General features: G+C 44.2%; 1 protein-coding gene across 2 annotated transcripts; it reads left to right on the forward strand.

The window, feature by feature from the left end:
• The first annotated feature begins 1,337 nt into the window (after positions 1-1,337).
• ppm1bb (protein phosphatase, Mg2+/Mn2+ dependent, 1Bb) lies at positions 1,338-14,639 on the forward strand. 2 transcript variants are annotated; one of them, XM_086064432.1, is made up of 6 exons: positions 1,338-1,743; positions 7,669-8,511; positions 9,316-9,433; positions 9,516-9,627; positions 9,790-9,847; positions 13,541-14,639. In XM_086064432.1, exons 2-6 carry the CDS (start codon positions 7,681-7,683, stop codon positions 13,568-13,570), a joined length of 1,149 nt encoding a protein of 382 aa, XP_085920558.1. In that variant the 5' UTR covers positions 1,338-1,743; positions 7,669-7,680; the 3' UTR covers positions 13,571-14,639. The 2 variants fall into 2 exon arrangements, with proteins under 2 accessions (XP_085920558.1, XP_085920557.1); XM_086064431.1 differs by lacking the exon at positions 13,541-14,639 and adding an exon at positions 11,271-12,770.
• Positions 14,640-15,163: the final 524 nt, after the last annotated feature.

Genomic DNA, 15,163 nt, shown 5'->3' on the forward strand with positions numbered 1-15,163 from the left:
ACGCTTACATGCACACACTGGTGGGAAAAAAAAAGAAGTGGGTCTTAATCTGACCTGTCTCATCACCCCGCTTGCTTCCTTGGGGACGTGTTCTGATATCTGATGAGTTTTTCATTAACAAGACTCAAGTCTAATCCTGCAGGAGGAACATAAAATGACAACGGATAAACCCACACGCACACACACAGCACTGATATCCAACATGACATCTTTATACACACGTATAATATTTTTTTTTATCTTTAATCTCTTTTTACCAGTCGTATTCACGCCAATCTTGTGTCTTTGCTTGGCCTCTGTCGATGCGTTTACTGAACAAGGAGAAGAAGAAAAATCTTATTTTACACCTTGTGTAGCCTATTTAAAACCCCAGTTTAATGTCTAGGGCTAATGCTAATGCTAAATAGCATATATGCTGCAGTGCTTTAACCTTTTAAGCAATGGACTGAACAAATGGTGCAGCTACAACGTGTACACAGACTATTTAACAATACTCAGTCAAATGTTCTTTATCCTCTGCGTAGAACACCATATGAGTTTCTCATTTTGCATTCATTTCAGAGGGAAAAGATTATTTCAGCAGAGTAGATTGTTTGGCAACACATGGAAAATCTGATTGGACGAAAACAAATCTCAACATCCACTCGCTCATGCCAATGGAAAGAGAATAGACTGTTGGGAATAAATTAAAACACTTTAATGTGGGCAAATATTTAGAAATTAGGTTGTAAATGTGGTTTATTGCTCTTACTTGACTGCGGCCACTGCTCAATACATCTTTTGTATGGTATGGCATGACATTTTATGCACAGCAGCGATTCCGCATGATAAGACAGGCAGGGATCAATGTTCAAAGTGTCGAGGGTGCAGCTGCCTGTCCGAAAAGGAGCAAAGTCAAAAGCATGACTCAAGCCATTTTTTTCAACATGAGAACGAGGCGCTTCCCTTTATCATGTCAGGACCTACCGTAGCCAGACTGTGTAGCAATACAGATACTTTTTATTTGTAAAAAACACTAAAGCTTCCCCACACATTTTCCATCATCTTTTGAAGTTTTTTTTTTTAAACTTCACTATTGGTCGGTTTCCAAATTCCAAACTCGGGAGCGCTGACGTTTTAGTCCCCACCCCTCTGTTTTGAACTCCGCCTCGCCGGTGCACGCAGGTGTCAATGAACGAGCGCGTCGCGAAGTGTCAGCTAATAGACCAATGAACGCGTCGCTTTGAGCTAATTGACACGAAAGCCAGCAAATTAGCTGACGTCTTGGCCTCGGGAATTTTTTTTTTACCCAATCGGCGAGCGCGTACCCAAAATAACACCTCCTCTTGTTCAGCACCCAAAGTCGAAGGAAAGCTCTGCTTGCTTGCGGGCCTTTCAATGGAGGAAAGTGCTACATTTGTCACTGTTGTATAATATTGCCCACTTCTCCGTCCCCCTTCTTTTTTTTTTAAAAACTGAATTTTCTCACGTTCAATGCTGAGGGGGGGAAACGAAGTGGCGTCAAACATGCGTAAAAATCAACGCCATCCAAGCAGGGAACCACCGAGAGAGGATTTAACGCCGCTTATTTGAGGCCAACCTCGAATTATTATTATTCCCCCCCCCCCTCCTCCTCCGGCTCTCCTTCTTGGTCAAATAAGGAAACTTAGCTCAGCGTTAGCTCCGCAGAGAAGCTTCTCGAGGCTTTTCGACGACGCCAATCCAGCAAAGATTGGATCTGGACTCACGGAACGACGGGAAAACGTAAGTAGCCCATGCTAAGTAAGCCTATGTGTGTGTGCGTGTGCTAACACATTAGCTTTGGAGTGTCAATACTAAGTAGGCCTTCCCGCACCGACACGGGGACGGTTTGAGTAAATTCCGTGTTTATACTTTAGTGTTGTTTTTCCACGTAAACGTGCGTTGAATGACGCGCAACTTGTGTTTAACGCCAAGGCCTACAGAGTGTGAAAAGCCTTTAGCGACAGCGTGAAGTTTTCAAAGTTACTCCATTCTCCCCCCCCTCCTCCTTCAGCAGCCGCCGTCGTCATAAACAGCCGCGGCCGCTCAGATTTAATGCTGGGAAAAAAAATCGTAGTAGTGGGCATGACGTATGCGGCCAAGCTATTTAGTTAGCAACCAAGCTCATTTTTGTTCGGGGTAGTGACCCGAAGACTGCGAAAATGATTGTCAAGAGGATTTTTTTTTGTCATTGTCAAAGGGTAGCAGGTTAGCTTAGCCTCCGTGTTGTAACTCTTCAGAGATTACACTCGCACTACGATTTTAAAGAAGAATTTGATTGTGATTGACCCCTACCCCCGAAAGAAATACTGCGACTGCGATTTAATATGCAATTATTTTTTTTAAACGACTTCGTCGCATGTATTCGTAAGCAAGAACATTACGAAGTGGATACTTTGCCGTGACAGGCAGTTTTGCCGTGAACTACAACTACAAGTACAAATTTTGCGCCAGTGAATGTTTACTACCTCGTGGCATATTGGTTCAGGCGGTCACCCCGAAAGTGCGAGGTCAGAGGTTAGGGGTTCGATTCCTGCCCTGTACATTTAAAAATGTTTTTACTAAAATTGACAGTCTATATGCCAGTGGCGAGCAGTGACCTTTGAGAGTGGAGTAACACATACTCGCGCCCGCTAAAAAAAAATTGGGATATTTCTATTATTAATTGTAATTATTATTTTATACCACAGTGTAGGTATAAAATTAAAGCATACATATTCAGGACTGACTCAGGTTGATGGCACACACACTGTAATGTAACCAGCTCCGTGGTGAGTGAAATGACACAATCACCTGTGCACAAATTTGCCAATACGTTGGAATTTACAGTATTCGGAACTGGCTCGACCCGGGTGCTACGTATGGCGCGCGGGTAGCACACAAGGAAGAGGGAAGTGGTGGAAAAAAGGTGCACACTGTAACCAAACGGGTGGACATATTGGTGGAACAACACACGACAAAACGCACTACACTATACCTCAACACAGAAACAAAACAAAACAAAACAGAACGGAGCTGACACTCCCGAATGTCGGGCCACTCCCTCAACCTTGTTTTGTTTTTTAATTGCAGACTCTAAAATCTAAAAATTACATTACACTACATTGCAAATATGAATTTGATCAATTGTGTGTTTGACTGTCTTATAAAATAAACAGCTGAAAACGTCTGTATCTTAAAAGAACTTGGAAGTTGAATCACTCGTGTCAAGGTATCACGTGGTAAACATCTCAAGATGATGCAGAGAAATGTTGGGATCGTTACAGGCAGAGGTGGAAAGTATTAATTGATCAGCCGGCACAGTGAGGTCAATTAAGTGCCCGTCTAAAGGTAAATTGTTGTTTGCGGTGCATCCGCTTAACAAATGAGAGTATCTATATATCACCGCTTAAGAAACATATCGCCATCCAGCTAACTCGGCCGCTATCCGGAAAAGTGGCCATGTGATATTGGTGTCTAAAATCAGATAATTTTTTACAAGTGCTTTACAGTATTGGCAGCGATACGGGTGTCATGCTACTGTTGGCCGTCAAAGCGGCCGACATTTGGGAGCCATGGTAGGACAAAAATACACGGCGAGAGACACAATTTTCCCCAAAGTTTTTTATGTGCTCGTAGAAAATGTTTCAATACGGCGAGTTTGTGAATGGCTTACGCTTAAAATAGCCACTAAAAGGTTAAAAATGCTGAAAATAACTGTACTTGTTTACAATCGCACTGCACTAAATATAATCACAAACAGAAGGTGAATTTATGGCGGATATTGTGAGCCGGCCACGCGTTCCGATCCCAAATGCCACGTGTCGGATGCTAACTCTCAGCCATATATTCTGTTAATATATTTAGCCACACGTTACGTTCTGCATTACACACATCTCAAGCCCCCCCCCCCCCCCCCCCATATCCCGCCCCCACGTTTATAGGGCGTCTATATTTGGTCAAACCCATGAAATGTCATCTGTATTGTCGACCGGTGTGCCTTATCCACTTGACATGGCGATAACCGTAGAAGCTGAAACACAACTTAAAAGGTACGATTTGAACGAAACAATATGTTTCGCACACATGAAAGTGACCAAGGAGATGCTAACGAGAGTAGCATGTAGCTGAAAGCCTCAAGACATTTCTGTCCTGTTCCTTCCTGTATCTTGTTTGGCATCTTACAAGGCTGAGAATGTTTACGGTGATTTGGGGTGATAAGGGCTGACGATAAAGTCTCAGATCCTTCTTCTTATGGCATTTGATTTATTTCTCCAGAAAGTTTTTTTATTTGTATACGATGCAGTCAGTTTTCTAACCCCTGCGACCTCGTCGGGCGTGCGCGCTGTACCTTTGCTCACTGGCCGATGGCGCCATTGTGCAGAGACAAAAGAAGCTGATTTACAAAGATAAATAAATAAATAAATTGCTTTGTGATGTATTGTTGACGCACTATAAAAAATGATCTCGGTCACAGGAGGGTCTAATTTCTCACAGTTTTTCTGAACACCTTAAAGGGGAAGTCAACCCAAAAAAGATTTTTTTTTGACAATAATATGTTCTATGCAGCCCCACTGGTCTAAATATGGTATTCTGGTTAATATTGCAATATGAGTTAAGCAGCAGAATCGGAGCGGCCATTTTTGCCACTTGCTGTCGACTGAAGATGACATCAATGTTGCTCAGGTCTCAGGTAACAACCAATCACAGCTCGGCTTAAAAAAAACAGGTGAGCTGTGATTGGTCGTTGCCTGAGCCCTGAGCAACATTGATGTCATCTTCAGTCGACAGCAAGTGGCAAAATGGCCGCCCTCTGAGATGGCTAAAAAAGGCTGGATTTTGCTTCATAACTCTTATTCCAAAAATGTAATATTAATCAGAATGTCATGTTTAGACTAGTGAGGTCACATATAACATATTGTCAAGAAATGTTTAATGTTGACTTCTACTTTAAATGTTTAATCTGCGAAAGTTGTCAAAAATGCTTTTTTTGTTCTGGCAATATTTGCACTAGACATTGTGACATCTCAAACATTCAACTTCAGTTATATTTGGTATTTTTTAATGTAAAACGAGTGTGCTCGACGCTTCTTTCATTTCGTAATGCTAACGTATAATACAAAATGCCACAGATAGGCTAACGGAAGTTAGCATAGACATTACGCTAACTATATACATTCAAACAACTGCTACTTTACCCTGCATGGAGCAGCATCACATACAAACAGATCGTTCAGCAGTGCTCACGGGCAAATGTTCTTTCTGCTTCTTGGGACTGAGAACAAGAAATTTAAAACACTCAAGACTCGCAACTGTTAAATTCAAACGCGGCTGTATATTGTTAACGGGCCACAAAAAGAAGCCAGACGAGACGACGAAGCGCGTTCGAGCGTGACTTGATTGTGAGACCTCCAAACAAATTAGCCATCGGAATCAGTGGCAGGAAGCTCCAGCGCTAAGCGCGCCGCCTCTTTAGAGCAACACTCTCCGCAGCGTTATGTCATCTAACCCCCCCCCCCCCCCCTCCCCAACCCGACCTTCCACTTCCCTCTTCGTAGTTTTTTTTGGCAGATGTGTGCGTCTGGGGGTTGGCTTTTTCGGGTTGATCCGCGGTCACGGCGCGGGTGACGACGGGACGTTTTTTGATGGGTTAAGCGGCGGCTTTGTGGAGTTCCTGGTGTTAAGATGTAGCGCGGCGTGTTTATTTTGACAGCGCTTCTGCGTGTTACCATTCAGGGCTTTAAAGGAAGGATGATGCAATGGCCCTTCCTCCTGCTCACTTGCAGCGTATGTGTGCGTGAGACGGCCGTTGGTGCGGGAGGGGGGGGGGGGTGTCGCTGAATGAAGTTAAGCCTGGATGTTTGCGCTGCAAGGGTGGGTGGTTGCTAGGCGACGGCTGCGTGTTTGTTTTATTTTTAGCCGGAATCACTGCCGGCGCGAGCATACCAGATTTCTGCGCTCGCGTTCTTCCCGACGTCGCCCCGGACGCCGAGTGGTGGGCCCGGGTCGGGAGGGGATTCGTTTTCCACAATGGCGGCGTGGCCCACTGTCCCGCCCTGGCCGTGAAACCTGAAGCGGCCCCGGTGTATTAATAGAGCGTCTCCTCACACACGCACATTCCAATGAAATCGGTTGTAGTGGCGGCCTTTTTTGGGCACATTCCCGTCGTGTCACGTGGGAGGTAAAACACCAGCAAGGAAGTCAATATGTCAGATGGATTTTCAAATGCTGCGTAAAAGTTTCGGTTGTGAAAAAGCAAAAACATGTTAAAGTTGATCATTATCGATTTGTTCTGAGGTGCAACAATGAATGAACAACTAGGGTTCGGCTTATTCTCTTGATTTCTGTAGTCCTCCATGCAAGCGGATTGATTTTGTGCGTTTAATCAAAAATTTGCAAGCATCTGTTTTTACTTTGGAAAAGAATGATCAAGATTTGTGCCTATTTTCTGACATGTTACGGGTTAGGGTTGGGGTTAGCCCTTCACTTAGTAATTAAATCAATTTATATTTGTTCATTTTCTGCATTGTTTTGTATCAAGGCATGGAAATAATTTTTTTTTCCCAATTCGATAATCGAATAAATAAAAAAATTCACAGATTATTATATCAATTATTAGTTGCAATTCTCATCCAGAGTTCTGATTAAGTGAATTAATAGAATCTGATTTTTTTTACTTTGCTTTTTTCTTTCTTTTTGGAATTTGCATTATTTCTTCTGATACCAAAGCAATTTTCCCCAGCAAGTTTTCTGAGCATTATCTTTCCTCATTTTCCACAGAATAAAACATTATTTTAAATAAATGTATAGATATTATAATAGTGCTTCCTTTATTCAAAGCATGTATGTAATCATATACCTGTACACTATATTAACATTTGAACATAAACATGAACTGTCAAACTGTGTGGCTTATCTTTATGTAAAATTTGTGAGGAAAGAAAAAATGGAAACGTGGAAGCTGCAGTAAAACAGGCCAAAAAAACAGAAAAGTGTAGAAAGAGAGTGTAGAAATGTGTCTTGCATACAGATTGAACATTTCTACACAGGTAGCCCCTTTCCTGAATGGATAATGCTGTAGAAATTGCTGACTTTACAGTTTTCGGAGTCATCAAATGACTCATCACATTGTGAGCACAAGTCTGACATCAGCTTGCGATCCGATGCCTCTTATTCCCTGCCTGCTCGTCCCAACTTGCCAGGTGGAACTTTGACCCACTGGCGGTGACGCTCAGGCGTGACGCTGGCTTTCCTAGCCAACTTGGCTAATAGCATTAGCCGCCCCGCGTGGCTCTGTGTGTACTTGAAGAGGCTTTAGAGACTGTGCTGTAATCCCCGAACCTCTTCTCTCCCCCCCCCCCCCCCCCTCTGCTATCCTTGTCTTTATTGTCAGGAACTCTGGCTCCCTCCGTGCGCTAAGTCATTAAAAACTCTCCATCACTTACGAAGCGTTTAAGTCCTGCCAAACTGCTGACGCTCACCAAAAAAAACCGAGCAGATGATTTACAGATTTAAATGGGTACTTTGGTATTGATAATGTTTTAAACACTAAACGGTTTAACACGTTGTTGTTTTTTTTGTACTGGCGTGTAGAGCCCCTTCCACATGGCGTTGTGTTTTTCAGCACAACGAAGTCAAGCCTGTTGCCGGCATAACTTTTTGTGGTCTCTCCCCCTGCTCGGTCCGCAGCTGTAGGCAGCGATGGGTGCGTTCCTGGACAAGCCGAAGACGGAGAAGCACACCGCCCACGGCGACGGCAACGGCCTTCGCTACGGCCTGAGCTCCATGCAGGGCTGGCGGGTGGAGATGGAGGACGCCCACACGGCCGTGGTGGGCCTCCCCCACGGACTCGCCGACTGGTCCTTCTTCGCGGTCTACGACGGCCACGCCGGCTCGCGCGTGGCCAACTACTGCTCGGGCCACCTGCTGGAGCACATCTTGTCGGGCGGCGCCGAGTTCAGCTCGGCGTCCGGCTCGGTGGAGGGCGTGAAGGACGGCATCCGCGCCGGCTTCCTGAAAATCGACGAGTACATGCGCAGTTTCTCGGACCTGCGGCAGGGCCTGGACCGCAGCGGCTCCACGGCGGTGTGCGTGTTGCTCAGCCCCAGCCACCTGTACTTCATTAACTGCGGGGACTCGCGGGCCGTGCTGAGCCGAGGAAGCAAGGTGGGCTTCTCCACGCAGGACCACAAGCCCTGCAACCCCCGCGAGAAGGAGCGCATCCAGAAGGCCGGCGGCTCGGTCATGATCCAGAGGGTGAACGGCTCTCTGGCCGTTTCCCGGGCCCTGGGGGACTATGACTACAAGTGCGTGGACGGCAAGGGCCCCACGGAGCAGCTGGTGAGCCCCGAGCCCGAGGTGTGCGTGCTGGAGCGGGCGGCCGACGGCGACGAGTTCGTGGTGCTGGCCTGCGACGGCATCTGGGACGTCATGTCCAACGAGGAGCTGTGCGAGTTTGTGCGTTCGCGTCTTCTGGTGTGCGAGGACCTGGAGAAGGTGTGCAACTCGGTGGTGGACACCTGCCTGCACAAAGTAAGCGCCAAAAGATGCAAACCACTGCCGGGCATGATTACGATTTCAAGCTTTCCAGCCCTTTTTTTGACACAATTGTTTGATGATGGTCCCCCTAGAAATGACCATAGTGGCATGTTCATACCAAGGTGTGTCCATCACAGGTGTCTTCAAACTTGTAATCAGTCAGTCAGCCCGTTTGAACTCATTTCCTCCCAAAAACGGATAAATACGTTCTATTATGAATAATACCACCAATTTACTAGGAATGTAACGATAACAGCAATATCGTCGTCACGTCACGATCTAAAAAAACGGCACATCTGTTAAAAAAGTGAGGTTGTATTCCATTTGTGCAGTTCTAGCACCTTCTCGTGGTTAGTTTATTAGTGCCGTTGAATTTTAATTAGGAATGTTTTGGCCACCAGGAAACTTACCACTCATACCAGCAAATGTTTTTCAACATCTTTGTCAAAAACATTACTTTTCACCAACCGGCCGCTGAGCCAATAGGAGCACATAATAATGACATGTGACATGGCCAAGCCTATTTCTTTGTCACTGCTGTTATTATGCACAAAAATATTTTATTATTTATTTTAATTATTTAATTATCTATTTATTTATTTGATTCTATATAAAAAAAATTATGTTTTTATTGAAACACAATATTGTAAGCTTCTTCTTTTTTTTTTTTTGTATCACCAACCTCAATATCAGTCTGTGTATTTGGGCCTCGCCATTTGGCTGTTCAAACACAAGTTCCAGTCGGCCCGTGGTTGCCATTTAACACGTGCATTGTCAATTGTTCTGTCACGCTTGCAGGGAAGCAGAGACAACATGAGCGTGGTCCTGGTGTGTTTACCCGGCGCTCCCAAAATCTCCGAGGAGGCACTAAAGAAAGAGGAGGAGTTAGACAAATATCTGGAGGCTCGAGTCGAGGGTCAGCACGCCACCACGTTTGTTTACGCGCCTTTCCTCACCAAGAATTAAGCCGGTTTCTGTTCTTACTTGCACGATTCCAGAGCTGCTCGCCAACTGCGGCGAGGCCGGAACCCCCGACCTGGTGTCTGTGCTTAGGAGCATCGCCACGGAGAACATCCCAAACCTTCCACCGGGTGGAGGCCTGGCTAGCAAGTAGGTAACGCGCTAGGGCTGGATTTTAGCAGTTGAGTTTGTGTCAGGATGGAAATTAAAAGCTTGTTTTGATTCAGGGGAACTAAAACAAAGAGCATTTGGGGACAAAAATATTCTGATGTCAACGTGCGTTGTTTTTTTTTTTTTTCATATTTTTTGCAGACGTAGCGTGATCGAGGCGGTGTACAACAAGCTGAACCCTCACAAAGAAGAAGAAGGGGTGAGTCGGCATTTCTTTCTTCTTTATACACCCCCCCTTCCTCCCCCTAAACCTCACCCCAACCTCTCACCTCTTAATCATGCTCACATGCACCCCAACCAGCTTCGCGTGCGTGTTTTTGTTGCACCGTGTCGGACAGCAGATCATCTCATATTGTCACCGCCTTAAAAATTTTGACAAATATCAAAGATCTAAAACTTCTTCCACATACACAATATATAATACATAATAATACATAACATCTGGGGACGGGAATTAATAAGCTTTGGCATCATCTCGTCAGCCCTTTTTCTTTTCGGGTGTTGTCCGAAAGGAAAAATGAACAAATGAAAACAAAACAAATATCAGCATTTCTCTCGAATATTGTGCACAATCCTAAATCTGTGATAGTGAGCACTTCTCCTTTGCCGAGATAATCCATCCCACTAGGGCTACTCGATGATGAAATAATATTCACGATTATTTTGGCAGCAATTGAAAGCAGCATTTTTCTAACTATTATTTTTTGGTACAAAACAAGAAAATGTTTAACCATTTAAAAATATTAAGATCAATAAAAAAAAATTGAAAAACTATAATTATATAAGTTCCTTTTGGACCAAATAATATATATTTATTTATTTATGTTGGCAAAAAAATGGAGTAGCAGGTGCACTGTGTCGTAGGACCATCATTTATTTTTTGGTACAAAACAAAATTTTAAACGTAAAAAAAAATTAAATAAAAAATATTAAGACTAAAACAAATACAAAATATTAAGACAAATAAAATTCTTTGAAACACTATAATTATGCAAGTTCCTTTTGGATGGAACACAATTTATTAAATTGGTTATTTTAGAATTTCAAACCGGTGCAAATGTTTCAATTTAAACAACTCAAAAATGACTTAATCTTTTTTTACAATGGTGCAAATTTTGTAATTGTGGAGTGTCGTAATTGAATTTCGATAAATTGCACAGCCCTACATCCCACCTCACAGGCGTCTCATATCAAGATGCTGATTAGACACCATGATTAGTGCACAGGTGTGCCTTAGACTGCCCACATTAAAAGGCCACTCTGAAATAAAACCAGTCTGTGTATCTGTTAATCAATGTGTGTTAGTGAGGGTGTGTCTGAGTGTGCGTGTGAGTAATTTTCTTAGTGTGCGTTAGGGAGTGTGTATGTCTTAATGCGTTTGTGTCTAAGTGAGTTTTGTGTGTGTCTCAGTAAGGGTGTGTCTTAATGAGAATGTGTATCTTAAGTTTTTAATGTGTGGATCTTGGTGAGTGTGTCTGTGGTTGACATTCGCAGACTCGTAGCCATGACAACGCGGCAGCTGTGTGGGGCTAGTGTGTGTGTGTGTGTGTGTGTGTGTGTGTGTGTGTATGGCGGTGGCGCGTGCCCCCAGCACCGTCTTACCCCCTGGCATGTCACCTCAGGCTTGTGCGGGGGGAGAGGAGGAGAGTGAGGAGGGAGAAGGCGGCGGCCCGCCGGTTCACCTGCTGGAGGCGCTGCGGCAGTTCCGCCTGCACCACCGGGGGCAGTACCAAGCCATCCTGGAGGACTCCCTGGCCACCTACCAGCTGCGTCCCGAGGGAGCGGGCCAGCGCCGGAGGACCGAAGACGACGACGACGACGGCCGGGAGCAAACCGCCTCCCCTCCCTCTCCCCCCTCGCCCCCGCCCTCACCCGCCGCTGCCGAGCCCGACGCCTGCCAGGACGCGCTCGCTCCCGAGTCCGATCCCGCCTTTTGACTTCCGGCTCCTCCTCTTCCTCCTTTCCTCACGTTGTTACTCTCCATCGGTAGTTTGTTTGACGTCAACTTCGGGGTCTGCGCTTTCCATCCCGCCCCTTTGCTCGCTTGTCACCCAGCCAGGCGGCCATTTTGACACTCGACCGGCTAAAGCTAACTGTTCCGGATCTTTTCACCGAGACATCACAAGTACTTCCGCGTGGCAAAATCTTCCCTCGCACCGCTTGTAAGCGAACCCTTCTATGCTAATTTGATCAATGATGTAGTAGAAATTGGATTAATGGCACCGATGTGCTCTTTTTGACACCTAAATGTTGAGCTGATGTTAGCTAGCAGGCTAGCTGTTATGTTTTGCTACTCATAAAGACAACCCAAGAAAACATTTTGTGCAGATCTTTGAGAAAACGCCATCTTGTCTGGACATTTATTTTTCACCCTCTCTGTTAAGCAACCTCTACAAAAGTTTTGGCTGGATCAATTGATTGATTTTTAAAAAATATATATTATTGTTATTTTAGTTCAGGTCAGCAGTAGTCACTTTTTTGCCACCCAGAAGTACACTAGCATTTTTTTTTTTTATTATTATGAAAAGATCTATATCAAGAGTGTCTGCTTATGCAACTCGCACCTTGGCATTCCCGGTATTTACCCCCTCCCTCTTGATCCCCTCCTCCACACTCGACTCACAGTGGACTGGGCAAAAGAGGGGACGCTCACAACTGCCATCCCGAACACACTCCGTTTTCTTTTCAGGCTCAGAACACACTCTCTCGCGTGCGCGCGCGCGTGTGTGTGTGTGTGTTGGTATGCAAGGTTATACTGTAAGTGAGGTGTGACGTGTGTGTGAGCAGGTGACCAATCATTGCTGCTGAGATTATTTTGTCCCGTCAACCTTTTTTTTTTTTTTTTTTTTTTTTTTTTTTTTTTTTTTTAACTGCAAATTGTCTTGTGTGTGTGTGTGGTTGCGCTGTCATGTAAAAATGAGCGCCACCTTGAGGCTTCAGTGTTAACTCCAACTCCATTCACGGGAAGTTGAACACAAACACAGCTAGCATTAATTATCGTGAGGTACACACTGATTCAGGTCACGCATGTATCCAAGGCACTTAACAATGTGTGCGTGTGTGAATGCGGTTACATTGGGCCAAAATCGGGCTCACAAGGTAAATAAAACCAGTTTCAGGTACATTGCCACGTCTTCTCTGTGCATTTGTGTCCACTGCAAACTGGTCCCAAACCATCCTCATCTTCATCATCATCTCAGTGTATTGATTGACAGTAGATGGCAGTTATCCAATATGATCAGTACGGTTTGGCGTGTAAGATTTGGTGATTTATCTTTTTTTGGGGAGGGAGAGGTGACGAAGTTGACCCGGCAGAGTCTGCTGCAAATGTTCTTGGATCTCTCAAAACTACTACATCAAATAAAATGTTATGTTATGCCTTGGCTAGGTTCGGTTTGTCAACCGCTCAAGATTTAATTATGCTAATTGGTAAGATTATTGATATGTTTTCAGTACAGTACAGCCATCGCCAACATCTTATTTTATTTTGTTCACGGCCAAACGATTTAAGTTTGCAATGATGAATCGATATCAAATTATTTTGCTAATCAAGGCGATGTTAAGAGAGCTTGTTTAATTTAAAATTTCAATCAAAAGTCCATTTGAAGTAATGTTCTGTTTTTGCGTAAAATAATGGAATTGACGGTTTAAACAGTTATTAAAATATTTGCTCGTTCAACTTAAAAAAAGAAGAATAGTTTAAAATGAAGACGAAGCTAAAGTTCACTTGAATCGGTTCGAGCGAACTTTCATGGCCGTGTGGCAGATGAGCCATTTTGTACTCTGAACATTCCCGCAAAAGACAAAGTCATGCACTATTGTGAAAGCGACAGACATTTTTTGTGCTTGATCAATTAATCAAAATGCAATTACATCTCTTTGACCCGCCCAGTGTGCCAGCGAGTTGGAAGACCCCTGGTAGCCGTGGCGACGGCCCGCGTCCCCCTCCACCAAGCGCTGGATTGCATCCGCCCCCGTGGAGGAGGAGCAGCAGGAGTCGTCGTCGCCGTCGTCTCTCCATAGCGCCAACGTTTTTTCTCCACTCAAAGGCGACTTTTGGTGTGTGTGTGGGTTTGCGCCGGCGGGACGACATGGCACACATGCACACACGCTCGCAGACTGCCTCGAACTGGGAGGGGAAATTGTCAAGATTTTTATGAACTGAGGCATTGTGATGGTGAAAAAGTTTTTTTTTTTTTTTTTTTTTTTTAACCATTAACGTGTTTTTTTTTTTTTTTTTCATGAATGTCAACGCCTGACTTCTCAATGACATGAGGACCCTGTGTGTGCGTGTGTGTCAAGAAGATGGTGGATAAAGACTTTGTATGCAGTTCTCCTGGATTTTTTTTTTGGGGGGAGAGGAGGGGGTCCATCCCCCCCCTTTATTTGCCAAACGCGCACATTAACACTTAACTCGTGCACGTACTGTATGTGTTGTGCCACCCTCGCAGGCCACGCTGCATGAGGACTCCACATGGACATATCATTGATTGATTGACACTGAGTGACTCCGCCCCCCCCGAGCAGCTTCTGGACTCTGGTTGGCCAAACTCTTGTCTGTGTGTGTCGTCATGGTGATGATAATCGGGCAGGATGGACCTGGCGAATGATGGTAAGATTTTAAAAAGGGTGTTTTAGAGCGTAGTATCACTGGTTGGACTTTATGATTGTTGGTGAGGGAAGGGGGGGGGGGTCAGACCCCCGCCCACCCCCCCCTTTTACTAGCACACATGGCGGCACGTTATTTTTCTCCCATTTTTTGTTTTCTAATGTTGTCCATGAGGTTCCTTAGCAGGTCGCTTCGTAGAGTGAGTGAAGTGGTCGTTTGAAAAAAAAAATAATAATAATAATAATCAAGTATGTTTGTGGTTCTCATGTTTGTATTGCTGTTGTTTGTTTGCACTCAACATTTGATTACAGAAAAAGCGTCTATATAAATAGAGAGAAATAAAATGAGAGATGGGGGGGGAAAGAAACCCCACCAACCGCCATGCTTGATGTCCTTTTCTCAGCTGCCGCCCAAGGAAGTGCAGTTTTCAAAATAAAAGGTGACGAGGTATGGAGGACTGCAACTGCCAAAATTAAAAATAAATAAATGAATAAAAGTGAAAATAAAAATGGATATAAGAAATATAATTAACTAATTTACTCCCCAAAAGGTATGAATAAAGTTCTATTTTAAATGTCTATTTTAAAGACGTATTTATATGTTTAAAAAAAAGAAAAGTTTTTTTATGCTGTAGCATACAAGAAGGCTTTGATGCGGCCTTTCAACTGCAAAGAACGGTTGACAAAAGGGTAGTTATTACACAAATGGCCAGCAGGTGGCAGCAGAGAAAAAGAGATGAACCAGGGCCATGTTGGAAAAAAATCTTTTACTCACAGATAGAAATATACTTTTTTTGCTGATGAAAGAAGAGACTCTAATCTTTCTTTTGGTAGGTTCCATGTTTTTATAGCAATAGAAATGAGTATTCTGTGGGCCTTGCAAAATCAGTCAAAATCCAGTAAAAAA

This window comes from Leptonotus elevatus, chromosome 20 (assembly GCF_054856555.1).
Source record: "Leptonotus elevatus isolate MCC_2025b chromosome 20, RoL_Lele_1.0, whole genome shotgun sequence".
NCBI classification, from domain to species: domain Eukaryota; kingdom Metazoa; phylum Chordata; class Actinopteri; order Syngnathiformes; family Syngnathidae; genus Leptonotus; species Leptonotus elevatus.